This window comes from Primulina huaijiensis, chromosome 5, assembly GCF_012295235.1.
Source record: "Primulina huaijiensis isolate GDHJ02 chromosome 5, ASM1229523v2, whole genome shotgun sequence".
Classification (NCBI taxonomy): Eukaryota; Viridiplantae; Streptophyta; class Magnoliopsida; order Lamiales; family Gesneriaceae; genus Primulina; species Primulina huaijiensis.
In genome coordinates, this window is record NC_133310.1 from 19922071 (window position 1) to 19946017 (window position 23947).

Genomic DNA, 23947 nt, shown 5'->3' on the forward strand with positions numbered 1-23947 from the left:
TAACTAAAAAAATAAATTATTTTTATTATGAAAAAATGTATTGCTTTAATGTTCTACTCAACATATTGTCAAAATCAATTAATACATATATTAAAAACCTAGCTAATTGTATTAGAGGAAGCTTGTGTTATCGGATTGTACATGTTAGCTTACATCCGTTTACTAACACAATTTGGTATGAATAATGAGATATTAATTGATTATAAATTTGTCTTATCTAATATTTTACTCAAATTTTACAAATTATTAAACTTATAAATCATTATAACATCAAATATTTTTTGATACTATTTGAATCGTAGGATGAGCGATCATACCTTATAACGAATGGAATATGAGGTGCAAAGAGTACCCAAGTGAGTAAAAATAATGAAAATCTAATTTTTAAAGAAACAATTGTGAATCTTTAATTTGATCATTAGTTATGTTATCTTAAATTAATATCTACCGAAATAAAAGAAATTGATGTAAACGATATTGGAAATTGAAGAAAACAAATTCTTAACATGATTGTAATTTTATAGATCACTAGGAATCCATAATTAAGAAAATTTCAATAAAACTTGCTGAAATTTTGAATGAAAAATACATAAAATTCTTGGAAATAATCTAAAAAGGTGAAAATGCTTGAATCTATAAATTTGATATTTTGTATGGTGTTTGCAAGTTGTGCGATGAGTGTTGTGTGTCCTTCAGTTGGTTAATAATAATTGTGCAATGTTTCACATGCGGAAAAACTATTTGATTAAACTCGAGTTCTTATAAAAAGTATTTATTTCAGAATAGTTTTTTTTTTTGAGATCCACTCACGAATCTTTATCTGTGAGACGAGTCAATCCTACCGATATTCACAATAAAAAGTAATATTTTTTCATGGATGACCCAAATAAGAGATATGTCTTACAAAATACGACCTGTGAGACCGTCTCACACAAGTTTTTGCATTTATTTAAACTTCAATCTCAATAAAAACTATCGTGGTTTCACCTTTCTGTTGAGTTCATGTTTTGTACCCATCGTGACTGATGGATGTTGCTTCTTTGGATTTATCTAATGTTTAAGTCTTTTTCTGCTATAAAAAAAAAAAAAAAAAAAAAACTATGGTGGTTTCATGGTCATACACTTCATTAGTTTTCACAAATAAATTTTTTTTATTTAAATATAACTTCTCATGTCCACAAATATTCAATTTTATTATTTTTATAAAATCATGGCCATTTTATCTTTTTTTACATATCGTGTTTTCTTTGGAGATTTGTAAATAAATAAACATATCTAAAGTTATAAATTTATAATCCTAGTACTAGACAATTAAAAAAATTCTAATTTGAGACGAGTTTGAAAATTTACCATCAAACAAAAACACGAATAATTTTTTTTATTCGATCATTTTTTATTGTGAATTCCAAAGTCTTTGAGAGCTAGTGTGCTATTAGCTAGGCACAAGTACCAATGCATACTTATATCGCCTTTTTACTGTTTAAGATTAAATAATAAATATTCTATCTTGAAATATTGATTTTTATATCTTTTTAATCAATTATTAATTGAAATTTTGAATTTTATCTTTCAGTTTTGACCTTTTGGGTACTCTACTTGAACCAATAAATTCAATAATTTATTAATTAATAAGAATTTGAATCATTCCTCGTCTCAATCTTTTTTTTTTTTTTTTTAAACCGTCTCAATCTTAGAAGTGCACAAAAATCCAGTCCTCTACTCGATTTTAATTTTATCAACTTTGAGCTTGACTCCAACTATCGAGTATTAAATTCAATCTCCAGCTCAATTCATAAAAATATTAAGTTAATTGAGTTAAAAAAGGCTAAAAAAATGATAGTACCATAATTTTAAGATTTAAATTTATATATATGTGGATAAAAATACCTTTAAATTGGTTATCTTTTATAAATATATATATTCGTAACACGCAACTTTCTCGAGTATAAACAAATAAAATTCAAACTTAACTCAATTGAAGAATCGAGCTACTCGAACTTGAATCGAGCTTTGATCAAATCAAGCTTGAATCAAGTTTTGGCAGAATCGCTCACGAGCTACTTATGAGTAGTTTGAGTCACTTGCATCTATGATCATGCTTTGAAAGAATATTCAGAGATTGTGATTAAAGTGGGAAAAAAAGCTCTTCGATCCAGGGGTGAAGGCAAAAAAATTTATAATTTTAATGTGCTCAAAGCTTCATCAAATTAATTTAAAAAAGTTATTAATTTATTATAGAACTCTCTTATTTTAATATTATTATAATAATATAGAATAATTAAAGATTTACAATTTTTTTAAAAGATGTCCAAGCCTGGAATTAGCAACATAACATGGGTCCCATATTGGTAGGAAATTGGGCCCAATGGGCCAGTAATTGTTGTATTTAACTGGGCTCACGAAAGGGTGGGCTGATCATCGGTTGACAGGGTGGGAAAATGGACATTCCATGTGCAGTCAAACATCAAAATATGAATAATTAAATTATCAAATACTTTTATTGATTTTCAATGATTAATGCGTCACGTGGCCATATATTTCAAGCGAAAAATATTATAATAATAATATATAAAATATGCATTTTTTAATTACACAACAAGAGTTCTAACAAATGTTTGAGAAGTTAAAATAATATGTCAAATGTTATTTTGATCTTCTTTATTTTGCGAATATTATTAAATTTAATTTGACAAAGTTAATGTCTTAAATGCAACCAGACTGGTATTTGTCTTTTCCTATTTTTAATTATACGTATAAATAAAAAAAATTAAATTTTCATTTGATGTCTATATTTGAATCTATGTAGAAAAAAATATAATTGTAAAAAAAATACTGCAAAGTTGCTCTTACACCATACAACTCTCTTGCACAAATTTTAATGTTTTCTATGTCAATTCGACTACAATAGTCTTAAAATAGGAAACAAACATTTTACGAGATGTGGATTTGAAGTTAATGATATTGTTTTATCTAAAATAACAATTTGAAATCCGTCAATCCAAATACAACCTTATATCGTACATATGATATGTTTATCGATGCATGAGAACGCCTTTATTTCGTACTAGCTAAACTCGCTTAGATACTTCGATGCCGCCGGCATGTTCCAGATCTTCAAGGTCAAATTAATCTTCAAGTCTTTTCTTCTCGCAATCGCTTTTTATAATATTCCGATTCTAAAGTACACGTTTTTTTATGTACGAGTGTGTGCCTAACTAGGACATCCAAGATTAATATAATGTTTTCGAAACACATGATAGTTGCTACATGTATATTGTGAATTGGACGATACGTACTAAACTTAAAATCTTGCTCGATCAAAATAACAAAGAGTTGATTTCAAATTACTCGATCCAAATAAACCGTAAAGACGATGTCTTTCCCACAATACAAGCAATAATATATAGTGGACGTCAATGCATGGTCTTGTTTGTTGTCCCAACATTATTAAAAAGCTTCACATGATGCGGGATGCCCACTGGTTCCCCATATGTGTTGTTACCATCCAAGAAAGAATTTTGATCTACCAAACTCTTGGCAACAGCATTTTTGGAAGGATTTGTGCCCACATTTTTCATTTTTTTAAAAAAAAAAAAAATTATTTAAAAAATATTTTATTTGGAAATTGGACCCCAAAGTTGAGGCTATGTGGGGTACTAGGCAACTCTCTACAAGAATGACATAATCAGCATTAATTTGAACAAAAGGCTACTTGATTTTGGCAAGATTTATGTACTACTTAGACAAGAGGAATCTCCCCTCTACACTTTTTGGTGTGTGTATATTAATTAGCAATTCTATATAATTATCTCTCATTTAAACTAATTATGAAATGCTAACTTTAATGATTAATCAACAATAAATTAAGACAACTCGGTAACTTCTCGTCTTTAGGTCTTGAAATTTCTCGTTTTCTACGTTGTAATGGTTTCATGATGCACCTTTTGGAGTTCTTTTCTAACAAAACAAAGACGACTTGGGAATATTGTTGTTATAAAGAGTTTGTTAAGTGAAAAGGCCGCATTAAAAATTTATCTGAGACTGTCTGACAAAATAATTTTGTAAGACAAATATCTTACCCGATACTATCTATGAATATGAATTATTTTTTATGTCAAAATATTATTTTTGTTAAAATTATCCATCTCGTGAATATAAAGATGTCTATAAGGTAACCTACTCTCCAATAATGTGTAAAAAAGATTCAAATGTGATAGTCAATAATTTGAAAATCACATATCACTACTTGTATTTGCCTGTACATTTTTAAAAAAGAAACCCATCTTCATATAATAATAATAATATGTTTAATTAAATATACTGTGGCTTCCTCCTAACCAAAATCTCCGACACTCACCAGTCATCACCATAAAAAAATTATTTCAGAACACATTGAACGGCGCCGTTTGGCTACGTGACGTAACCGTCTTCTGTCTCCTGAATCCCGGTACACTGGGTGGCATCACGGACCGAATCAGGGCAAAATTCAACCCCTGGAAAAACGGGTGGGTCTTCACCTCCGCTGCTCCCCGCTTCGACCCGAGCCTCCGACCCGGATCCTTGTTGAGCAAACCGGATATCAGACCCCTGGCGTGGGCTTCGCTTGCGCCGCAGCGCCACTCGTTGGGGAACGCCAGCGGTTGTTTAGTGATGTTACGCAGCGTTGCTTCGTTGTTCGCGTCACCAAATGGGGTCCGCCCATAAATCAGTTCGTACATGAAAACACCAAAAGCCCACCAATCAACAGCGTTACCGTGGGCCCTACCGGATGCCACCTCCGGCGCCACGTACTCATGGGTCCCTACGAAGGAGCTTGACCGGGCATTGACTGGCTCGGCCACGAATATCCGGTTCGCGGTTAAAGTCTGGATCTTTTTGGACCGGAAGAGCCGGTTCGAGATGCATGAGAATAAAGTGAGGACCGTGAGGTAGCGGGAGCCCTGTTCTGCCGCAGATGAAGATGCTGATTCGGGTAAGGAGTCAGGGTATTCGACGGCGGGGATTGCGTCAGCGCATAGGGAAAGATCAAAGTCGGTGAGCATAATGTGACCGTCGGATCTGACGAGCACATTTTCGGGCTTCAGATCTCTGTATATTATGCCCAACATATGAAGATACTCTAGTGCTACCAAAACTTCAGCTGCATAAAACCTGGGAAAAAAATATTGAATTGTTTAGTGAAGAGAAATACATTTTTTAAGGGGTTGGTGAAAAGAATTAAAAACAACTGTTTCTGATTGCTTGGTGGAGACGATAAAGTGAAGAATCCGATGAGGTAAATTCTGGTTTCAGATTTAAAGGAAGTGACTAAACAAGAAAACCCGGATTTGGAAAATAATAAAGAACAGGGATCCTTATCTGGGATAAAGTTAATACATGAGAATTAAAATTTTCTTGGTTTCCTTTTTTGCAGGTTTCTTGAACAAATTTCAATACAGCTAACTGCGGAGTTCTTTATTTTTTGCAAGAAATGAGACAAACACAGTACATGTTTAAGAAAAGAACTTGAATGAACGGTCTTATATAGCATAATCAAACAAAAACACAGACGTATAACAGACAGAGTCATATTCTACATTATCCTGATGACACAAGCCTCAGCTTTTCTCAAATAGATGATCACCCTTTGAAATATATTCTGATTTATACAAGCTGACAAAATAGAAGATAATTAGAAATAATAATTTATTATTAATTTACCTCGCCGAGCTGATAGAGAAACGTTTCTGCGGCTGTTTGTGCCTCAAAGAATGTAAATCCCCGCCGGAACAATACTCCATCACCACGCAAGAAAAATTGGAGGCCTCGAATTCTGCCTTCAGAGTGGGCAAAAACGGGTGGTCTAATAATCTCATGATCTTCCTTTCAGTCTCAGCTCTTTGGGTTTTCTTCTTCATGGCTAGCACTTCATTGTCCACCACTTTCATGGCGTAGAGCTGCCGCTCATCCCCGCCACGGATGCGGCAGAGATAAACTCTGCCGATGTCTCCGCTGCCGATCTGCCGGACAAGGCTGAAGTCCCGGAAACTCATCATCCCCGTTTTCGAACGGATGACTTGGAACGACGATCCCGACGAGCGGTGCGGCGTCATCGCCGCCTGATTCTCCGGGGAGCTCGTCGGCAGCTCGAAAGAAAGCCTGCTGAAGCTGGTGCGATGGCTTATCGTAGTGTCACTGCTCCTGGAGCTTTTGCTGGAGTAAAATCCTCGTGCAAAAATCATCTCATCCAAATTCCTCCGTGAGTCTACCATTCTGCGCGCGTTTGCATGCACGGTGAAGGAATTTTTTTCACCCAGAAAGTTGAACAACAATCATCCAGTCAAAAGTTATTTTTTTTTAAAAAAAAAAGGAACAATGGATCATTTAATGTGACGAATGCTTTAGGAGTATTGATTAAATTTTCCTTTCCGCTTCGAAATCAAATACCAAGAAACATGAGAGCAAGACGCTAATTAATTTATATATAAAAAAACAAAAAAAAAAACCAATCAACACCACCACAGGAAGAGATTGCAAAGTCAACAATTCACGCTAGAGCCAAAACCTCAATCCAAATACGGAGAGCCCTTTAATTTAAAGAAAGTGTGGATTAAATAAGAGCAGCAGCCTTAAACAGCAAACTAGGGTTTCCGTACAGAAGACATTAATAAGAAAGCTTCAATTCTGATTTTTTAAAAAAATAAAAAAATTCGGCCGTTGAGGGTTATTTAAGGTTCACTAAATCTCAGTCCAATTCTATATATAAAAAATATTAATATATTTTATTTTAAANATATAATATAATAATATAATATAATATAATAAAATATTATATTGAAGTACAGCACCTCTCGTTTAAAATATTTAAAATTTTGAACTGCAACCATAAATAATGGACAGTACTAGCTACCTAGTTTCAATTCACAAGCAGTTATAATTTGTATGTATTATATTATATTTTATTTTATGTTTTCAAAAAAAATATTAATGAACTGAATGCGACAATAATTGTTCAGTAATAAACTCATTATTTTATTCTAATCAATAATATTGATTAATTACTAAGATTACTCATAATAACTTAGATTTAAGTTAGCTAAATTAAAATAAATATATATTTTTATCAACAAAACACACCAAGATTGTTTCCTCTTTTTTCAAGTACATGTTATTATTTGCATGGCTATTACATGGACGAAGTCAAAGAAACAAAGTTGGATGACAAAAAATATATGAAAAATTTGACGGAAAAAAATAATAATAATAAAATTATTCATAGTCCCTATTCTTTAAAACAAATTTGATGATGTTAAAATTCGGGATGGTAGATAGAAGGTCGGATCTCACTTTGGGAGCTCAGATCGGACCTTCAAAATATGGAAGCACAAACAAGAACTTTAAAAGGGAGCCAAAAAGTTGTCGCGGTGTAGCTTCTCCGACGTTCAATTCAGATATTAGAAAGCAGATAGAATATTATGTGTGTAGAGTGAGTGAATGTATATAAATACATAAAAATGAATCAAATCTGATATTTATAGGAGAAGACTAAAGTCCTGATTTAGTAGGTCTAGATTCTCAAAATCTTGGACGAAATTAGATTAAATATTTACGGACTTTAACTTTTTGGGCTTTATTTCTGTGGCTACCCGTTAATGTTTGAGTAGGAGCTCTCCTAGGCATAAGTCCGTCTACAATCTGGATACTGTGAGAGCTCGGTCGAAACACTCCCAATCAACACGAGACCATATGCGGGGAGGTCGGCTCGGATCATTATGGGAGGTCGGCCAACTCCTGATTGATGAGATTACGGACGTATGGGTGGTCGGTCGACATGACCTCTTGAAAAACCTCCCACCAGCTTTGTGTGATGTGATCTCCTGACAGACTCTGTTATAAAGATGACATTCCAAGATTTTCTAAATATTGGACCCAAATCCACATGAGCTACCGAGAGTGGGCCGAATTCAATCTCCGGATATCATTAGTCATGCATATTTATGTGACCATGTCATTTATATTATAATATAATATAATATAATATAATATAATAATTTCCGGGCAAGAGCTATGCTTAGGTGCGAACAGAATGACACATGCATCTTCGCACGTACGGGTTTTTGGAGTGCCAAGATCCTGACACGCGGAGACCAAGAAGACTGAGAATGTCGAGATTGCCCATCTCGGCTATGGCGTGTTTGCCGTTTGATTGGGTCAGATTTGGTCGTCCTTTTTTGTAATTTCGTGAACCAAACACATGTAATAATAACAAAAATAATTAACGCATATTCAATCATAAATAAATAAATAACGTTTATAATTATTCAATTACTTGTTTCGAAAATGTAAAATAATATTTTTTTCGTCTTCGATCACTTTGCTTTTTTTTTTTTATTAAAAAAAATTCCCGAACATATAAACACGTATCATGCAAATAAGATAAAAACTTATGTGAGACGGTCTCACGGATCGTATTTCGTTAGACGGATCTCTTATTCGAGCCATCCATGAAAAAAGTATTACTTTTTATGCTAAAAGTATTATTTTTTATTGTGAATATCGATAGGGTTGACCTGTCTCACAGATAAAGATTTGTGAGACCGTCTCACAAGATACCTACTCTACAAATAAATGGTAAAATTGAAAATTTGTTTATATCACAAGATACCTATTCTACAAATAAATGGTAAAATTGAAAATTTGTTTGTATAATTGATATTACAAATAAATGGTAAAATTGAAATTTTGTTTGTATAATTGATATTTTCTACTAATTCTTGATCTACATGATTTTAAAAATTAGATACATACATAAATTGACATTTTGTCTTAATATTGATCGAGACGGGTACGAGATACAAAACATTTTGTTTGAATAAACCGAAAATAAATTTAGAAAGATTTAATTATAAATCCGTAATTAACCCGTAATTTCCCAATGTTAAACCGTGGTCGGGGTGATATATAGACAATGGGGTCTTTGGTGTTCGTCGGTGACTAATTTCACGTTCAATGAACAAACACCAAACTGGCCAAACATACGACTTGGGATTACTAAAATGTACATGAATTAATATTGTCAATGAAGAACTAAACAGGTACAAATGTGGGATAATTGAGGTTACTGTTTGGTAATCTTGGGATGGAGATTTTTGCGGGATCGGTCTTCTCTTTTCAAGATTTACCATCTTTTAATGTTTCTCTTTATCATTTCATAAGATCGATTTAGGAGTAATTAAATCAACTAAATGGACAAGTAATTAAGATTTTAATACGTCATTGATGAGATGTTTGTTGACTTAATTACGTCGTCTTTTTCACATTTATTATATCAATTATTTATTATATTATTTTATAAATTAAGAGAGAAAACACAATACCAATATTCCCTCTGTTTTGACAAGCAGACATGAGGACAAAATATGTTGTTCACGTCGACAACACACAAACACTGCTAGCGTCTGCAAAATAAAAATATATCGAAGTTATAGTATGAAAAAAATATTGAATTTATCGATTTTTAATATATCGAAGATTTCGATACGATATGATAATAATATTGAATTTTTCGATACGATAATAATATAAAATTTGAAAATTTCGATATATATTGAAATACCGAAAAATATATAAAAATTTTAAATCAAAAAAATTATAAAATATAAAAAATGCAAGTTTTTTTCATTATAAAATTATATATACCGATATTGTACCGAAATATCGGTATAATGTATAATTTCGATATGATCGATATGTTAGTTAGACGTACCGACAATCGGTATGAATTTGCTTATTCAGTAATTTTCGATACGGTATACAATATATAATTTTCGGTACGATATTGATACGGTATATCATCCCTAATGTCATATTTGATTTGTTCAATATAGTTTATTTGATTAACGTGATCTACAGATTATTGCATTGATATTTTGGATTTACTCAGAGCGCTACATAAGATAGCGTATGTGTTTTAGAGTTCCCAAGGTTAAAAAAATAAATAAACAAATTGTTAACTTTTCTATTTAATTATGACTGACAACATAATCACCAAACGAGAAGGAACTCAATAGAATGAATTAATAATTCCGGATACTATTTTTTATTAACAAAAAAAATTAACTCCAAAACAGTTTGCATTGTTTCAATGTTTGCTCGAAAGATGGCACAAATTATAATATGTTTGTGTATCTAATTCGTTAGATTTGGTCGATGATTTCTGCAAGTCTTTCTGTGTTTCTTCTTAATTTTTTATTTTGTTATTGATAGTTTTTTTTAAAAAAACCTTGCAGTTTTTCAAGTACGATTCTTTAATGTTTTGGTCCAATTGAAAAGGAGATCAGCAGTTCCCAATGACAAGGAAAGTAGACATTGTTATTACAATGTTTAGTCAAGTGATTAAATAATCTGCCAAATTATTAATTGATTGGTTTTGTTAGAGAAGTAGTTTGAACCAGTCTTGTAAATGTGAATCTAAGTCGTCCCAAAATGGAATTTAATAAAAGAACCTTTTTTAATAATTTTATATCTAGTGAGTCACCAAAATAGGTAGGGAAAAAACTTGCTCTATTACGAGTCTGAGTCTGCATGATATTAAATTCTAAGAACAACTCAAATAGCTAATTGAGACAACAAAGAATCAACCACTTTATTCTTGTCTCAGATGAGAAAAGAAGAGAGATCTAGAATATGTGTACCATATATATTGTGTGTTATTCTATGTTCTTAAGGACCGTAACCTTATATAACTTTAGCAGTATTCGACCCATCATAGAAGATTTAATAAGACCGAGTTTCTACACATAAGATGTATCATAACAATTTATTTGATACTTGGAAACTCATAATTAATTATATCACTTTATCTGATCTTTTATTGGATAACTTGTTCATATATAATTAATTAAATTATGTGAGCCCACAAAATAGTTTCAACATCTTCAATAACCTGAGTACTTATAACGTACATTCGACCCGAACAGTCGTACTCGTACCCGATCTCAAAGTTCTCGAGGCAAGCCGAGTATGATAAGTTCGAACCCCGACCTCCCAACTCCTCGATCATAACGGAACACGAACCACAAAGACGCTCGAGCAGCATGGATTTATCGCCACTACTCGACACTCATTAGGATGCTTTGGGAGTTTGGGTCCTCCTACGGAAGGAAAAAATAGGGGCCGAAAGCTCAACTGGGTAACCTTAATAGGTTAACTTGGACAATCGCCATGGGAAAATCTGGCCCAAGTGCAAATATCTACTATAAAGCAACTTGATCCAGTAAGCCATCACGTATAACAAGCTAGCCTAGATGTTTAACAAAGACACGACTCAGCATATCTTATCCAACTAGGATCGACCAATACATCATTGCCATCTCAGCGGCAAATATTTCAGTGTATCCATTTCTGCAACTCTAAGGCCACGAGCTATTTGTGTGGCTTTGTTTCAATTCCATTCACAAACATATAACACTGAGTTTCGCGAGATCTTGATTATTTGAGTATAGGATTATTTGCATTTTAATCAGATAATCTGACCGATCTCTTCAGCAGAGAAATGGCTTCTACAGTGATGATGACTTCTCTGCCACAATTCAATGGGCTCAGGCCTCAAACAGCACCTGTAGTTTCTCATGTGAAGAGCTTGGTAAGTCAAATATCCCTCAAGTTGGCGCTTAAGATTCGGAAATTTGATCTGGGATTGTATTCCAAGAGTTGAAACATATGTTTTTGTTGGTTTTCCAGGTAGCACTTCAGCCCATTAAGCGCAGAGGGCAGGGAGCTTTAGGAGCTCGCTGTGACTTCATTGGATCACCTACTAATTTGGTAAAGTTGTTAACATACTATTAAATCTTTCTGGGAATTCAAGAAAGTCGATAACTTTGTCGTCCTTGTATTAGATGAGATGAAACAAGTGACCTGGGTCTATTTCTTTTCCTACTACGCTAGTTTTTTATTGTATGAATTAAAAAAAAATTTTTTTTGATTGTTGGAATTTAAAACAATTATTTTTTGTTTCTAATCAAAATGCAGATAATGGTGACAGCAACTAGTTTAATGTTGTTTGCGGGTCGATTTGGGTTGGCTCCATCTGCGAACCGTAAGGCGACTGCGGGGTTGAAGCTGGAGGTGAGGGAATCCGGTCTGCAGACTGGCGATCCTGCGGGGTTCACGTTGGCTGATACATTGGCGTGTGGTGTTGTAGGCCACATTATTGGAGTTGGGGTTGTACTTGGTCTCAAAAACATCGGTGCCATCTAAATTGTCTTTGCTTCGCAGAGATGCTTTATCTCGTTATGTTTAATGTTATGTGCATATTGATCAACTCGACTCGTTAGATTATTGATGTAATTTGTATGATGTTGCAATACCAGTCATCGTTAATGGTGGAGAATAGGTTAATAGGATATCGTTATTTCATTTTCTTTTATATAACTGAATTTTTACCGTGGAATAAAAAAGGCATTTCACTGGGCTATTCAAGATTTAATCAAACATATTCAAGATGATCGTTAAAAGCTGACATGCTTTGATAGGATAACGTATATGGACTTGAACTTAAGCAGTTAATCTACAACTCAACTACTCTTGCACATCGGTTAAAACATCAATCAACAACTGCCTGTTTTCCATAAGTTGTGCACGTCCACAGAACATTATATTCAATTCACCCTTACTGCTCTGATGCAATGAGGCCATCAAGAATTGCCTCAAAGCTATGAACACAAGCTTTTGAGTAGTCCATTAGTGCACCAAATGCATTTGGTAGCCTCGTCTGTAGATGGTTCAGAATCATGACTTGAGTGGCTTTGACACAATTTATATACTTGGCTTTCTCATCATCCACTAATGTCCTGAGAGCCTCAACTTTGGCGCGCCTAATCAACAAAGGATGCTTGGACGTGGTCACTGAGTTGGTTTCTTCAAGAGAAAAACTTCCCTCAAACTTAAATTCGACTTCTGAAAGGGAATTGAGTTCTCTTTCCAGTTTCCGCCCCAGTTTTTCAGATCTCTTGCGCATGTTGTATTCTTCTTGCTGCTGTAAGGCTATGGTTTCAACAGCAGATACCAGGCCCTTGATAGCTTCAGACACCATCTGCAGATGAATAATGGGAAAAAATTGAACCAAGTTAGAAACTTAACTGGTGCTTCAAGATTTAATCAAACAAGTTACCTTATCTTGTAAATTATTGAGTTGATGCAGCCATTCTCCGAGAAGGGCATCCAATTTTAAAGAGTTATCACTCTGTTGAGTGCCGCCGATATTTGCAAGGCAACAGGTAAGTTCGGTCCATTTCCTGAGGGTACCTACATATTCTCGCTGAAATTTTATGAGTTTGCAGAAGCTACTGTACCAAGAAGTGACCTCTGTATGGAGCTGAGCTGCAGCCTGTAGATGGTATTCAGAAGTAGGTTCAATGTGTTGCTGATCTGCTAGATGGATCAGCTGCTGAGATATATGGCTCTGGACTTGATGACACTTGTGCATTGTCTGCCACATATGCATCAATCTGCATAAGAAGAAACACAGTGATGGTTTGAACTTAGTGGGTATAAGTCAAAAGACCGGAAGCAAGTATCTAGTGAGATTCAAAATCTGAAAATTGGCTATCCTGTGACATCTGAATTGGAGATTAATTTGAAAAACTCAACCACATGGAAGATGACCCAACAATAATTTTTATACTTCAATACATCCCCCTCATGCGCAATGAAGTATGAAAATTAGATATATCATAAGAGATTAGACAGGCATAGATCTCGACTCGGGGAAAACAAAAGAGGCTTCAATTTTATTTAAATCAGTTAGCTGATATAAGCTATTTCCCCTTCATTTGATTTTTCTGACCATACAAGAAAACAATTTGACACTCGGTATAAACAAATTCTTCCAATATTTATTTAGGCCCGCAATTTCAAAGGTTGTCGTCCCAGCTAGCAACTAAATACATCCAACACACTAAAGTTCAATAACTTGCGAATTTACCCTGAAGCCAGCACAACAATCTGAGGGTGTAGCTCCTCGTTTATAAGTTTTGATATAGTTGAATAAGACCCATTGATCGATTCTTGTATAGATAAAATATACGATTCCAAACTTTCAACGGTTAGCCGAGTTTTCTCTGCCTTGGTCCAATCATGGTCTTCCTCTTGTCTCTGCAGCAGCAAAGATTTTCTCCCATACTCCACCTTCGCATTCACCTCCTCCTTCAAAAAATATAAAAGCAAGCTTGCCATTAAATTTGCTTATAGACATAATAATACACTTGTCACTTTATCAAGGTTTAGACAAACATGGGAATCCATTTTATCAGCTGAATCTCTATGATTTTCTTTCTAAATCGTATATCCTTACAACAAAGAGTACAATGCTATTCTTTGGTAATGTACTTATACTTTATTTTCAACCCATTACCTTAACATCCTTATGGAGCTTCTTCTCCTCAGAATAGAGCTTTTGGAGAGTGATGCCATGAGCTCCAGGTTTACAGGGTTCACTAGATTCAGAGTAAAGTTCAGCTTCTCTTGAGGAGTGAAGTGATTTAAGGGACCAACTCCAAGTCAGAGCACGAAAAACTTTTGTTGAGTTGCTCCTCTTCCCTGCAAATATAGATGGTGTAAGCCCCAAAAATGTCTTGCCTATTTGGTTCCCAGAGAATAAACCGCTTGCCATAATTAGTTAAAACTTAGATTAGAAGGATGATGTTCCATTACAAATTAGCATCAGAAATGCTTTCCTTCACATAACCCAGGGAATTTCAATATCATCAGGCTGAGCACAATACACCAAAAAAAGGAACTCGTGCATTTGGAAAAATGCCATCCTCGGAAAGTTGGATGGACATAAAAACAGATAAGATGGAATTCGACAAAAGCATAGAGGAAATAACATCATGACAACAAATTTGCTCGGTATGTCTAGTTTAAGAGATATCATAAACCATGATGGGAAAAACCAAACAGTTTGCTTCGATAAAGAGGGAAAAAGTAGTTACTCTTGTTCTCTTTTATGCCATTATAATGGAAAGAATAACCCGTATTGACATCTATAACAACAGCTATATTCTTCACAGTGCCAGATGCTTTGAGGAAATATTCATCCAAATCCTTAACAATACTGCTCAAGGTCTTGTTATTCCTCCAAACCACCATACCCATATCAGCTGTGTCTTTAGCATGCCAGCTCATCATTGAGGAATTGTCATCAACGAGTTCAAGCCTCCGCTGATTCATGGGAATCTTATCAATTTCTTTAGTAGCATCAATGGCTTCTTCCTCGTCTTCATCTATAAATTCAGTATTTGTCTCAGCCCAATTCTCCTCCTCTTGTTCCATTGTTTCACTTTGTTTATCACATTGGGGTGATGAAGAACCAAAAGGGTCCCAATAATCCCAAGAAAAACCGGTAGGTGGAGGTGGCGGAGTGCGATTGATATCCTCATCAATTTCTATTTCTTCTTCCACAGCAGAATGAGCGTGTTTATTCTTAAGCTTCCTTGAATCAGGGCTGAATGAAGTTGGTGGTGGGGATGAAGGCGGCAAAGGAGGAGGAGGAGGAGGAGGGGCTGGAGGCGAAGGAGGAAATGCAAAATCAGAAGTGTTTTCCTCAAGTTCCAGTGATTCAGATTCGGTAAACTGTCTAAGGGTCGCTCCAGTATTTTTTAGTGATCTTAAATACACCAACAGAGCATCAGCAAATTCATTTCTGTATCCCAACAACTGTTTCATAAGCCTCTTCCTCTCCCTGCAAATCCTCACCCGCTCTTCCCGATCAATTCTTGATGCACCACATCCCATTTTTCACGAATCTGAATATGCTAAAAAGAATTGTAGCAAGGCAGAATTTCTATCTCTTCAAAATTTACCTCCTTGCAGAATCTATACCATGATCTTCATGTTCTAGAGGATTAACATCACATTTCATTGTTTATAGGACAACTTGAAATGCTGTTTCTGCCCAGCATAATAAAATATCCAAGTGATACACACAGCAATGATGCTCTGAGAGCAGCATGGAAATGGCATTCCTAAGATGAAATCCTTAGAACTATTCTGACACTACACCGAGCGAAATAGATTATGCTCTCAAAGAAGCATGGAAACGATGTGCTAAAAATCTAAGACTGAATCCTTAGAACCATTCTGACACTTCACAGCATGACAAATTCAAGAACTGAAGTGCAGAAAGGTACTAAAATAACAAAGTTCAAAAACTCCACCAAGCTCGCAAACCAATAAAAGATCTGAAGTCCTTCAGACATGCGTCAGTTAGTGCCCAAAAAATCTGCAGATTCAATAGGAATAAATCAGAAAACAAGACTATTAAAACAAAAACCATTAGCCTTTTCACTTTGAGCTCAGAATGCAATTCGACACCCTTAAATAATAATAGAAGCTTTCAGCATTAAATGTTGTACAATGGAAGTTACTTATCTTCACAATGGTACGATATCGTCCACTTTAGCTATAAACCCTCGTTGATTTGTTTTCGGACTTTATCCAAAAAGCCTCATATCAATGGAGATATCATTTCAACTTATTAACTCATTATCTTTCTCTTGATATTCCAATATAGGACTTTGGTTACATTCCCATCAATCCTCCCCTCAAACAAAGTTTCACCATTATTCTCATGGTTCAGGCCTCCCCTGAATTCTATTTGTCCTCCAATCGAGGTCACTTCTCTTCAATGCATTGGGACGCACGTTTTACATATAATACCAGGAGCATCACCCACCTCGAGAGCTCATCACGGATCAACAAGTGGTATTAGAGTCGTCGTCTAGATCGAGTCATATGGGTGGAATCATCGGATGCTTAAACGAAGGAGGTGAGGGCCCTCGGTAAAAATCTTTGATAAGCTCTCGAGGTGGGTGATGCTCCCGGTATTTCATCTAAGGCGTGCGCCCCAACGCGGTGAAGAGGAGCAAACAAGAACCACACCTGGATACTAGTGGATAATCCTCGAAAACAAAGGATTATAGGTTTAAAAATGGATATATAAGTTCAAGGATTGAGTCCCGGGGACTATGGAAGCAAAATATTAAGCAAGGCCAGTGGCAAAGGGTTGCTCTCAACAAAAAAGAATATATTATACATAGATTTTTTCACCAGTAGTAAAACACTCGTCCATTAGAATACTATTGTCATTTGTGACACATTATGATATGTAATTAGAGCAAATGGATGTCAAGACGGCCTTCTTACGTGGAGAGTTTGAGGAGACCATTTATATGGCCCAACCAGAAGAGTATGTATCAGCCGGTGAGGAACACAAAGTTTGTCTCTTAACGAGATCATTATATGGTTTGAAACAGTCATCCCGCCAGTTATACTTAAGGTTTGATGGATACATGGTCAACAGTGGATATCAGAGATGCTGGCTGCTTTTACTTTAAGAAATCGGAGAATGACAACATATTGTACTTGATATTATACGTGGATGATATACTCATTGCAAGCAATGAAATCAAGAGACTAAATCAGGTATCCTTTGGCTCATTTACACATCACACACCAAGCATATATAGGTAAAGTCCTTACAAGGTTTAATATGCAAAATGCAAAGATTGTGACAACACCAATCGGAGCATGTTTTAAACTATCTTCAGAACAAAGCCCAAAGAGTGAAGAAGAAGCTGGAGAAATGCTTAAAGTACCATACTCCAGTGCCACCTGAATTGTTATCCATGGCATGGTGTATACGAGGCTTGATATAGCATATGCATCAAGCTTGGTAAGCAGGTTTATGTCGAATCCTGGCCCTAACCATTGGCAGGCTGTGAAATGGGTATTAAGGTATCTTAAAGGAATAAAAGTGGTTGGTTTAAAATACGATAACAATTGGAAAATGAATGAGAAAATTGCAGGTTATGTGGACGCAGATTTTGCTGGTGACAGAGATTAGAGGAAGTCGCAAACGGGTTATGTGTTTACTCTATATGGTAATGCTGTCAGCTGGAAGTCTACCCTTCAACCTATTGTAGCATTCTCCACCACAGAGGCAGAATATGTTGCTGCCACAAAGGCATTTAAGGAAGCCTTACGGATAAAAGGCTTGGTTGAAGAGTTAGAAGGAAGTCAGGCTGGAACTTTGGTGTATTGTGATAGTCAAGGAGTTGTGCAGTTGATGAAAAATCCAGTGCATCATGAGAGGACAAAACATATAGCCGTTAGGCTTCACTTTATAGGGGATATGGTATCTCAAGGCCGGTGAAGATAAGGAAGATTGGGACTGATGACAATCCATCTTATATGCTGACTGATATGCTGACTCAAGTGTTGACATGAACAAAGTTTCAGCATTGTCTGACACTGACCAAACTTGGAAAGCCTACTTAGGAAGGAGGGAAGGGGAAAAATGAAGAGCAAGGGATATTTACATGCTGATCAGGTAGAGATTTGTAGCCAAAGTAGATCAACATATCATTATCAGATTCACTACAAAAGATGTGATCGGTACAAAGTCGTTCTTGGATGTTTATTGCTGAGCTACTAATAACTAATTAGTTGACTAATACTTATATAATTAAGTAGTTAAGTTAGTCAATGGACAGTTAGTCCTGTTGGCAGAAAGCTTGAATACAAATAAGCGTGACTTGTAGAAGATAGGGAATTCATTCTATTTTTGTAAACTTTTGTATCTCTCTCGGTGGATCAATAAATCTTGCTCTGAGTTCTAAAGTGGATGTAGGCGAAGTGAGCCGAACCACTATAATTCCCCGTGTTTGTGTTCTTGTTTTCCTGTTTTCTGATTCTTTAGTTTACGTTGAATATCGATTGAATGCGGTGTTGGGTGCGTGCATATTCGAGGTCGAGTTCTTGATCAATTACAGAAGAGGAGTTACTGGGAATCATTCACAACATTGAACAAAGCCCATCTCCAGACAAAAACAGCATAGTTTTCTTCTTTTGTTCCGCAAATTATAAAGTTCGCTGTCAAAACACACAGTACAAGAACTTTCGAACAAATGATACTCTTTAAAGTACAAATTTTCCCTCAAACAGGTCACAAATACTACCGATAATACATCGTTTTTTGCTTCCAAGTAACAAACAGATGACAGCTACAAAACAATGGTGCTGACACGGCAGCCAGACACGACGAATGCCGAAAATAAAATAGCATATAAAGGAGAAAAAAGAAAAACCACAGCAAAATATATAATCTTGAAACAATAAAATCAGAGGTTTTAAAGGATTTACTCGAGTGTGGTTTCTTTCATCAGACTACAGCAAGAAAGAAGCCGAAGATATACATACAAGACAGAGAAATGTTAAAACGGCAGACCCACGAGGCCACGACCACTCGATTCCCAAGCTCAGTTGGAGGAAGAATCCTAAGCAAAGGTGCTTGCTTTGTGGAAAACTAGGTTTATCCACTTTACACCTTCCTTTATTGAAACGTTGCTGTCAAAATATTACTTCCTATTTAATAATGTGTTGTGCATAGTTTTGTGTATCTCAAAATTTTTTTTTTTAATAATCTCCATCTTTGAATATATAAGTGTAACAGAGTTTTTATTACTATTTATTCATTTTTGAAACTTATTTTTCTCGAAAATTTTGAACTTATAAACTATACAAATACAATTAATACTTTTATATTTAACATGCAAATCGAATATAATTTTAAAAAATTATTACATACAAATAAATATTTATTTTCGAAGCCGTAAAATTGCATTAGAGAGTAGATCTTTTGTGAGACGGTCTTACGAATTTTTATATGTGAGACGGGTCAACCCTACCGATATTCATAATAAAAAGTAATATTTTTAGCATAAAAAGTAATGTTTTTTAATGGATGACCANAATAATTTTTCATGGATGACCCAAATAAAAGATCCGTATCACAAAAAACGACTCGTGAGACCATTTCACACAAGTTTTTGTCTAATAGTAAAAATACTTCTTTAACTTAAAAGTGTTTTTTTTTATTATTATGTAAAATTAAAGATTAACAGTGTATTTTTAACCAATCAACTAATAATGCATTCATTACAAGCACATACTTATTTGGGAAAAGTTATTTTAAAATAATTAAATGTTGAAAGACAATTAAAAAGATAATAATTTAATTCAATTTAAAAATGTTTTATTTTTATGCATTTGTACGCATCCTACCCATATTTGAAGATTAGAGATAATTGCGCTAACTATATTGGGAAAATTTTTGTTGAGCTAATATTTTTGTGTAACAAATTTGAACATTTGTGTCATAAATTAATATGCAAATTGTGTCATTAATGTTCATATGAAAATTATAGTTGAGCTAATATCCCTAAATTTGAATATTTTAGTTCATCTGTTATAGTTTTTTTGACATGCAGACATCTGTTTATATGATGAAATTATGTCAACTACCCATAAAAATTTTTTGTTGTTTTTAATTTTTTTTCGCTTTCAATATATGCGCTTTCAATATATGATTAATTGACATAGTTAAATCGAAACAATTGTGATAAACTTTTATTTTTAGCATAAGATGAGCAGTTTTTGAGCTTATCAAATTAATTACCAGAAATTATCTTTTTCTACGGTAAATCAAATTTTTCTACAATTTTTTCGATTTAATTGCGTCAGTCAATCTTATATTAAATTCAAAAAAAAATGAAAAACACAAAAAACGTTGATAGGTATTTGATGTAATTTTCTCAAATAAATAGATGCATGCATGTCAAAAAAATACAACATATGAACTAAAATGTTTAAATCCTTTATAGAAGGGTATTAGCTCAAAGAGAATTTAACATGAATATTGACACAATTTGTGTATTAATAGATGAATTGCAATGCTCAAATTTGTTAAACAGATGTATCAATTCAAAGAGAATTTCATGGAGATATTTAGCGCAATTATCTCTAATCTTCAAATATGGACTATTTTACAGGTCAATTTGTCATACGAATTTTTAACTCGTCTCTGGAAAATATTAAGTTTTGTGTCCAAATTATTATTTTTTAAGGTAAAAATACTATTTTTTGTTAGATATATCATAAATAAATATTTTGTTATATATGTTAATTTGAGTAAAAATATTTAAATTATTAAAAATATTATATTTTTACGCTTAAAATATTATTTGTTTATATAATTATATGCAAAAAAATATTATATAATACTTGCGAGACAAAGAGACCTTTTCTTCAATATCCAATGAGTGCCATTTTTTATTTTCCATTTTTTTAAAAAATAACAGTGGTTAAGAGAACCTACCCCGACAGCGGTCCACCTCGGCGATCCGGCTTCCTGCCACTGTCATTCATTTAAATTCGAAAATCGTATGCCGTAAAACCCGCCTGGTACCTTCTGCACCGCCGGCCAACCCTCCGCCACTGTTCACTACCTCTCCTTTAGCCTACATACGCTTAGTTTACTTGCGTTTTTAGATATACACTCGCTCTTCCGGGTATACAGAAATGTCCGTGGGCGGCGGCGACACGAGGTGGGTGGGAAAGAAACCACTGAGAAGAGTGGGTGGACTGTCCGATCCCCGATCCATCGCTGCCAATCTAGGATTCTCAGTGCCTCCGCCTCCATCACAGGTCCTTATACTTTCATAAGGTTGTTTACGATTTTCAAATTGGCATTGTTGTGAATTGTGATACTCGGAGTGTTATGAACTTATGGATCTTGTATTTTGATTTTGTGTATTTGTTGGATTAGGAAGATATGCTGAACTTGTCAAGTGGTTCCGGTGAGAAGAGGGATGACTTGATTAGGATTTTGGGAGAGTTAACTGCTGTGCATCGAAAAATTACGGATCTGCAAGTCGAACTTCAAGGAAAGGTGATGTTTTCGATTTTTCTCCTACAATGACCTTGGCATCAACATTTGCTTTTTTGAATGGCTGAGTTTTGAATTACTTGCTCCTGTGATTGTGTGAATCCTATCTATGATTAATTGCTTCTTGTGAAGAGGACTGAACTTGTCTGTTTTGGAATATCAGGAGGACAAGAGTGTTGCTCATTTAACTCATGCGAGTGAAATGGAAAAGAAGATTGAAACTTTAGCTCGGATCACCACTATCCTGAAAGATGTAATTTTGAACAAGGTAATGTACCTTGGTGAATGTTGTTGCACGTTTGCTTTATGTCTTGATTAGAAGTTTTGAAATGGAGATCTACGGATCTTCGAGAATATTAAAGTGAGTGTTTTAACTTTTAAATCTCTGTGCTCATTGGAGAATAGATTAAACAGATTCTGTTTCACCCATTTTGAGAGACAATTGGTGGTGTCATATCTACGATCTAGTGTGGAATTTTGAGAATAAAACTTCATATTTCTCATATCATTCTGCAGAATACATAAACGTTTAAATGGAGAGGGAAGCTTCAATCACTTCCTCAAATCAAGAACAAAAGATAAGGAAAAAATCTTCAATCTAGGAAAAAACTAAAGAAAAAAAAACACTAATCAGATGGAGATGTGATTATGTGAATAGGTATTATCCTAATCTCCTTACCTTTGGAAAGAATAAATCTTAGCCGATCCATAGAAATCAAGTCAGATTTGGACAATGAATCAATGAACCTAAATGAAATAACACCGATTTATAGAGGGAACATGGGATTTTAATGTGGGGTGGATATCACATGATAACATATCCTATTCGAGTTTATAGGAGGGTCATCATAACAGAGTTTACAGTAAAGTGGTTAAAGCAACTTGAATTTGTGTGGCAAATATTTATAATGATAATTTAAGAGTAAAATAGAACTGTCGTAAATTGATATAATCTTTTTTCATCCTGCTGTGAAGGAAAAAATCTGTGTTGTTTACGCCCTTTTATGGTAATTCATGCACAAGAGTCTTGTGCTTATGTACTCTCTCCTCAGGACAGGATTATAGCTCGCCTCCAACAACCTTTCTCATTAGATTGCATTCCTGTGGAAGCTGAGTATCAGGTATGTTCTTGTTGAGACAATCAAAAGCTCCCAGTCATTTGCATGTGGAAGTGCACGTTCAAGCTCGACTTACTTTCTCGAAATCAAATCATTACATATATGCATGAGTGTAGAGAACACACCTGGCAGAATTTGTCCTTCAAGGTTCGTAAGCTGTAACCATGGAGGCTGGCCTTGGGATCGTTCTGAATGTCTACTAGGATATGAATGACTCAGAAATTTAGATTCGAAACGACAATCACCACTCTTCCACTTCACTCAAAATATTGGAAGATAATTTTGATTCTTATGATTTTGTTCCTGATTTGTACAGAAACAATTCTCAGAATTGCTTATGAAGGCAGCAAGTGATTATGGTTCCTTGACGACTTCCACAGCTGATTTTCAATGGATCCAGAACTTTAAGGAACCACCCACAATATGGGGGTAAGTTAACTGAGCATCCCACACTTTTGCATTACCAGAGTTTAAAAATATGGTCATTATCTATTGAGAATGTAAGCTACCCTTTGTTGCCTTATGATTTAGGAAATGCTCCGTCCTATTCCTGCCGCCGCATTGGCATCTTGCACTCGTTTCTTTGAAGCCATGACGGCTATGAGGGAGTCGTTTGCCATGCTTCAAACCCTAAGAGTTGGTACTTCCTCTCAAAGAGTGACGGGAGAGTCGAGAACTATCCGAAGAGACATTTATCCATTTATAAAATAACGTATATCTAACAAATTATGAAACACAAATAATAGCTTCCTTGTAATTTAGTTACTATCCCAAATGGCCACTTAACGTGTCAAACAAATCAATCATCATTCCTACAAAAATGTGGTTGAGCAATATATATAAATGTTTACCTTATATATATGTTTTCATTCAATATTCAACAGTTTTATCGGATTCATATGCAATCAAACATGCAAATGTAAATGTTTTTGTTGTCCCATTGAGTTGTTTTGAGTCTAAATTGAAATCCAATTCCGAGGCAATTTTGACATCCAAAAATGGTTGATCTTACTATAGGCCGGACGGTTTGAATCAATGAAATGTAAAAATAAGACACTATGAT

At 34.7% G+C, this 23947-nt stretch overlaps 4 protein-coding genes across 5 annotated transcripts; 2 read left to right on the forward strand and 2 right to left on the reverse strand.

Moving 5' to 3' along the window:
* Positions 1 to 4250: 4250 nt before the first annotated feature.
* On the reverse strand, positions 4251 to 6474 carry LOC140977564 (protein kinase PINOID-like). The gene is made up of 2 exons (XM_073442314.1): positions 5701 to 6474; positions 4251 to 5151 (listed from the first exon to the last, which is right to left on the reverse strand). Exons 1-2 carry the CDS (start codon positions 6249 to 6251, stop codon positions 4383 to 4385), a joined length of 1320 nt encoding a protein of 439 aa, XP_073298415.1. The 5' UTR covers positions 6252 to 6474; the 3' UTR covers positions 4251 to 4382.
* A 4919-nt stretch (positions 6475 to 11393) lies between these two features.
* Positions 11394 to 12383, forward strand: LOC140976906 (photosystem I reaction center subunit psaK, chloroplastic-like). The gene is made up of 3 exons (XM_073441318.1): positions 11394 to 11623; positions 11722 to 11802; positions 12010 to 12383. Exons 1-3 carry the CDS (start codon positions 11534 to 11536, stop codon positions 12235 to 12237), a joined length of 399 nt encoding a protein of 132 aa, XP_073297419.1. The 5' UTR covers positions 11394 to 11533; the 3' UTR covers positions 12238 to 12383.
* A 71-nt stretch (positions 12384 to 12454) lies between these two features.
* On the reverse strand, positions 12455 to 19367 carry LOC140976905 (protein ALTERED PHOSPHATE STARVATION RESPONSE 1-like). 2 transcript variants are annotated; one of them, XM_073441317.1, is made up of 6 exons: positions 19240 to 19367; positions 14973 to 16261; positions 14393 to 14577; positions 13964 to 14184; positions 13151 to 13487; positions 12455 to 13072 (listed from the first exon to the last, which is right to left on the reverse strand). In XM_073441317.1, the coding sequence occupies exons 2-6, from the start codon at positions 15772 to 15774 to the stop codon at positions 12650 to 12652; spliced, it is 1968 nt and encodes a 655-aa protein (XP_073297418.1). In that variant the 5' UTR covers positions 15775 to 16261; positions 19240 to 19367; the 3' UTR covers positions 12455 to 12649. The 2 variants fall into 2 exon arrangements, with proteins under 2 accessions (XP_073297418.1, XP_073297417.1); XM_073441316.1 differs by having other exon boundaries at positions 19183 to 19332.
* Positions 19368 to 21159: 1792 nt separating this feature from the next.
* On the forward strand, positions 21160 to 23644 carry LOC140977565 (AUGMIN subunit 2-like). Its single transcript, XM_073442316.1, has 6 exons — positions 21160 to 21525; positions 21647 to 21769; positions 21930 to 22034; positions 22819 to 22887; positions 23201 to 23313; positions 23416 to 23644. Exons 1-6 carry the CDS (start codon positions 21400 to 21402, stop codon positions 23477 to 23479), a joined length of 600 nt encoding a protein of 199 aa, XP_073298417.1. The 5' UTR covers positions 21160 to 21399; the 3' UTR covers positions 23480 to 23644.
* The last annotated feature ends 303 nt before the right edge of the window (positions 23645 to 23947 follow it).